This window comes from Dryobates pubescens, unplaced genomic scaffold (genome assembly GCF_014839835.1).
Source record: "Dryobates pubescens isolate bDryPub1 unplaced genomic scaffold, bDryPub1.pri scaffold_77_arrow_ctg1, whole genome shotgun sequence".
Lineage (NCBI taxonomy): Eukaryota > Metazoa > Chordata > Aves > Piciformes > Picidae > Dryobates > Dryobates pubescens.
In genome coordinates, this window is record NW_026530796.1 from 58,479 (window position 1) to 63,912 (window position 5,434).

At 67.4% G+C, this 5,434-nt stretch overlaps 1 protein-coding gene across 1 annotated transcript; it reads left to right on the forward strand.

Annotated features, from left to right (window-relative positions):
• Positions 1–3,941: 3,941 nt before the first annotated feature.
• Positions 3,942–5,073, forward strand: LOC128899834 (forkhead box protein L2-like). Its single transcript, XM_054179542.1, has 2 exons — positions 3,942–4,079; positions 4,760–5,073. Exon 2 carries the CDS (start codon positions 4,837–4,839, stop codon positions 5,071–5,073), a length of 237 nt encoding a protein of 78 aa, XP_054035517.1. The 5' UTR covers positions 3,942–4,079; positions 4,760–4,836.
• The last annotated feature ends 361 nt before the right edge of the window (positions 5,074–5,434 follow it).

Here is a 5,434-nt window from a genome sequence, read left to right on the forward strand (position 1 = left end):
ATTTGGGGCAGGGGGGAAGGCACTGGAGAGGACTGGGCGGCACTGGGGGCTACTGGGAGGCACTGGTGGGGCTGAGTCAGGGCCGGATGCGGCCCCGGAGGGGCTGAGTCAGGGGGGGGGAGGGGAAAGCTTCCTGCCCCTGAGTCACCAGTGCCGGACTGGGGGCACTGGGGGGGACTGGGAGCTACTGGGATGTACTGGGAGGGCATTTAGGTGGCACTGGGAGGCACTGGGAGCTACTGGGATGTACTGGGAGGGCATTTGGGTGGCACTGGGAGCTACTGGGATGTACTGGGAGGGCATTTGGGTGGCACTGGGAGGACACTGGGAGCTACTGGGATGTACTGGGAGGGCATTTGGGTGGCACTGGGAGGCACTGGGAGCTACTGGGATGTACTGGGAAGGCATTTGGGTGGCACGGGGAGGCACTGGGAGCTACTGGGATGTACTGGGAGGGCATTTGGGTGGCACTGGGAGGCACTGGGAGCTACTGGGATGTACTGGGATGGCACTTGGGTGGCACTGGGAGCCACTGGGAGCTACTGGGAGGCACTGGGAGGGCATTTGGGTGGCACTGGGAGGCACTGGGAGCTACTGGGATGTACTGGGAGGGCATTTGGGTGGCACTGGGAGGCACTGGGAGCTACTGGGATGTACTGGGAGGGCATTTGGGTGGCACTGGGAGGCATTGGGAGCTACTGGGATGTACTGGGAGGGCATTTGGGTGGCACTGGGAGGCACTGGGAGCTACCGGGATGTACTGGGAGGGCATTTGGGTGGCACTGGGAGGCACTGGGAGCTACTGGGATGTACTGGGAGGGCATTTGGGTGGCACTGGGAGGCACTGGGAGCTACTGGGATGTACTGGGAGGGCATTTGGGTGGCACTGGGAGGCACTGGGAGCTACTGGGATGTACTGGGAGGGCATTTGGGTGGCACTGGGAGGCACTGGGAGCTACTGGGCTGTACTGGGAGGGCATTTGGGTGGCACTGGGAGGCACTGGGAGGGGTCTGGGAGGGCACTGGGAGGGCATTTGGGTGGCACTGGGAGGCACTGGGAGGGGTCTGGGAGGGCACTGGGCGGCACTGGGCGGCACTGGTTTGCCCTCAGGGGGGGCCCGGGCTTCGCTGTGGGTCCTGCCGTTGGTCTGTACTGGTCTGTACTGGTCTGTACTGGTCCGTGCTGGTGTCCCAGGGGGGGCTCTGCTGTGCCCCCACTGCTCCTCGGGGCGCTGCCAGCTGCTGCCCTGCCCCTCCCCCAACGCCACCTGCCGCAGGACCTCCCTGAGCCAGCGCCGGGGTGAGACTGGGAGGCACTGGGAGGCACTGGGAGGCACTGGGAAGGGCTGGGAGGGGACTGGGAGGGACTGGGAGGGCATGGGGGGGGGGAGGGGGGCGCTGGGAGCTGCGGCTTTGCGCCGGGCGGTGATCCTCGGGCGCCCCCTGCAGGCGGCGCTGTGCTGCTGCAGGAGGAAGGAGGCTGCGACGTCCTCGGCCCCCCGGACCTGACCCTCACCTTCCGCTCCCACGGAGCTGTGCTGACCCTCAGCGAGCGGCGGGGGGCGGGGGGGCGAGCAGGGGGAGACGGCCCCGGAGCCGCGGCAGGGGGGTGAGGGACTGGGAGGGGACTGGGAGGGAACGGGGAGGGGGAGGGGGAGGGACTGGGAGGGGACTGGGAGGGGGAGGGAAGGGAAGGGGAGGGGCTGGGAGGGGACTGGGAGGGGGAGGGAAGGGAAGGGAAGGGGAGGGGCTGGGAGGGAGAGGGAAGGGAAGGGAGGGGCTGGGAGGGGAAGGGAAGGGGAGGGGCTGGGAGGGGCTGGGAAGGAGAGGGAGGGGACTGGGAGGGGCTGAGAAGGAGAAGGAGGGGACTGGGAGGGAGAGAGAAGGGAAGGGGAGGGGCTGGGAGGGCCTGGGAAGGAGAGGGAGGGGACTGGGAGGGGCTGGGAGGGAGAGGGAAGGGAAGGGGAGGGGCTGGGAGGGCCTGGGAAGGAGAGGGAGGGGACTGGGAGGGGCCGGGAGGGGACTGGCTGTGGCCCCTCCCTGCCTTTGCTCTGTCTCCGCCCCCTCCCTGACCGTAACCCCGCCCCTTCCGGTTTGAACCCCGCCCCCCCCCCCCCCCCCGGCGGCCCCCAGGGCTCCCCCTGCGGTGCCTCAGCTGCGATGCCTCTGACGGCTCCTGCGGGCGCCCCCTGCTGGCGCTGCCCTGCCCCCGCCCCGGCGACTACTGCATCGACGTCAGCAGTCACGTGAGGGGGCAGGGTGAGCAACGGGGGGGGCGGGACTGGGAGGGGACTGGGAGGGACTGGGAGGGGACTGGGAGAGACTGGGAGGGGATTGGGAGAGACTGGGAGGGACTGGGAGGGGCTGGGAGGGGACTGGGAAGGACTGGGAGGAGACTGGGAGGGACTGGGAGGGGAGTGGGAGGGACTGGGAAGGACTGGGAGGGGAATGAGAGGGGCTGGGAGGGGCTGGGAGGGGACTGGGAGGGACTGGGAAGGCACTGGGAGGGACTGGGAGGGGACTGGGAGGCACTGGGAGGGGACTGGGAGAGACTGGGAGACACTGGGAAGGACTGGGAGGGGACTGGGAAGGGACTGGGAGGGGCTAGGAGGGGACTGGGAGGGGAGTGGGAGGGGATTGGGAAAGACTGGGGGGGGACTGGGAGGGGCTGGGTGGAGACTGGGAGGCGCTGGGCAGGCTCGTGGGGGGCGTGTCCCTGAGCTGGGCCCCGCCCCCCTGTCCCCGCCCAGTGGGGGAGGGTCGGCTGCGGGGCTGCGGCCGCGCGGGGCCCTGCCGGGGGCTGCTGGCGCTCGATACCGGCGGCGGCCGCCAGGTGGCGCTGAGGTGCTGCCAGCAGGACCAGTGCGACACTGGTGAGACTGGGGGGCACTGGGAGGGGACTGGGAGGCACTGGGGGCGGTGCCGGGAGGGGCCTGGGGGGCACTGGGAGTAGGGCTGGTGCCCTGCCGGTCCGTACTGGTCCATACTGGTCTGTACTGGTCGGTGCTGGTCCATACTGGTCGGTACTGGTCAGTGCTGGTCCGTACTGGTCCATACTGGTCGGTACTGGTCGGTACTGGTCCATACTGGTCTGTACTGGTCAGTGCTGGTCCGTACTGGTCCATACTGGTCGGTATTGGTCGGTACTGGTCCATACTGGTCGGTACTGGTTAGTGCTGGTCCGTACTGGTCCATACTGGTCAGTATTGGTCGGTACTGGTCCATACTGGTGGGTACTGGTCAGTGCTGGTCCGTACTGGTCCATACTGGTCGGTACTGGTCGGTACTGGTCCATACTGGTCGGTACTGGTCAGTATTGGTCGGTACTGGTCCGTACTGGTCAGTATTGGTCGGTACTGGTCGGTGCTGGTCGGTACTGGTCCATACTGGTTGGTACTGGTCCGTACTGGTCAGTATTGGTCGGTACTGGTCGGTACTGGTCAGTATTGGTCGGTACTGGTCGGTACTGGTCAGTACTGGTCGGTACTGGTCGGTACTGGTCCATACTGGTCAGTACTGGTCAGTACTGGTCCCATACTGGTCGGTACTGGTCCATAGTGGTCAGTACTGGTCCGTACTGGTCGGTACTGGTCCATACTGGTCCGTACTGGTCCGTACTGGTCCGTACTGGTCGGTACTGGTCGGTACTGGTCCGTACTGGTCGGTACTGGTCAGTACTGGTCCCATACTGGTCGGTACTGGTCCATACTGGTCGGTGCTGGTCGGTACTGGTTGGTACTGGTCGGTGCTGGTCGGTACTGGTCGGTACTGGTCCATACTGGTTGGTACTGGTCCTTACTGGTCAGTACTGGTCCGTACTGGTCCATACTGGTCCGTACTGGTCCATACTGGTCTGTACTGGTCGGTATTGGTCCGTACTGGTCTGTACTGGTCAGTACTTCCCAGTACTGGTCCATACTGGTCCATACTGGTGTGTCCTGTTGCAGAGGCCGAGCCGCTGCCCCCCGCCTCGGGGCTGCGCTGCTGGGGCTGGGACGGCCCCGGGACCCCCAGGGGCGACCCCCAAGTGGTGACCTGCGGGGGGGGCCTGACCCACTGCGGCCTGGCCTGGAGCTACGGTGAGGGACTGGGAGGGGGCAGGGATCCATGGGGCAGGGATCCATGGGGTGGGGATCCATGGGGTGGGGATCCATGGGGCGGGGATCCATGGGGCTGGGATCCATGGGGCAGGGATCTCTGGATCTGGGTTCTCTGCAGTAGGGATCCACAGGGCTGGGATCCACGGAGCAGGGATCCACGGGGTGGGGATCCATGGGGCAGGGATCTCTGGAGCAGGGATCCATGGGGTGGGGATCCACGGGGCTGGGATCCATGGGGCAGGGATCCACGGGGCAGGGATCCATGGGGCAGGGATCTCTGGAGCAGGGATCCATGGGGCAGGGATCTCTGGATCTGGGTTCTCTGCAGTAGGGATCCATGGGGCAGGGATCCATGGGGCTGGGATCCATGGGGCAGGGATCTCTGGATCTGGGTTCTCTGCAGTAGGGATCCACAGGGCTGGGATCCACGGAGCAGGGATCCATAGGGTGGAGATCCATGGGGCAGGGATCTCTGGAGCAGGGATCCATGGGGTGGGGATCCACGGGGCAGGGATCCATGGGGCACAGAACCATGGGGCTAGGACCCACGGGGCTGGGGTCTCTGGAGCAGGGATCCACGGGGTGGGGATCCATGGGACAGGGATCTCTGGGGCAGGGATCTATGGGGCACTGACCCCCAGCTGTGCCCCCCCCCCCAGGCCCCTCGGGTGAGCCTTGGCTGCTCCGTGGCTGTGTCACCCCCAGCTGGTGCCAGACCCCCCTGGGGCTGGGGGCGATGTGGGGCAGCCCCATAGCAACCCCTCCGCCCCCCACGTCCCCCCCCGGCCCCACAACTGCCCCCCGGCCCCACAGCGACGCCCCCGGCCCCATAGCGCCCCCCACCTGCTGCCAGGGCTCCTTCTGCAACCGGCTGCCCGGGGACCCCCCCGCGCCCTCCTCTGCCCCACGGCTGCCCCCTGGCTGCCGCCAGCTGCTACTGCTGCCCCTCGTCGCCCTCCGGCTGTGGGGCTGAGGACGGGGGCTGGCAGTCGGGGGGCAGGAGCTGTGGGGCTGGGGGCTCTATGGGGCAGGAAAAGCCTCCAATAAAGTCTCTGCTTTGCCCTTCTCGGAGCTGCTTCCTTTGTTGGGGGGGGGGGGGAGGGGAAGTGGGGGGGAGGGGGGAGGGGAAGTGGGGGGGAGGGGGGAGGGTGCCCCCCAAACCCCCTCCCAGTCCCTCCCAGTCCCTCCCAGTAGCTCCCAGGGCAGGGCTGTGACTCACCCCCGGGGGTGACTCAATGGTTTCACCTGGGCAGGGCTGTGGGAAGCGCCGTGGGGCAGGGTGTGGGGCAGTGGGTGGGGCAGGGGGTGGGGCTGGGGTCCGCGGGCCTGGGGTC

Bases quoted from the DNA above. Each gene is read 5' to 3' on its own strand.
- LOC128899834 (XM_054179542.1), top strand. From the start codon at position 4,837: ATGTGGGGCAGCCCCATAGCAACCCCTCCGCCCCCCACGTCCCCCCCC.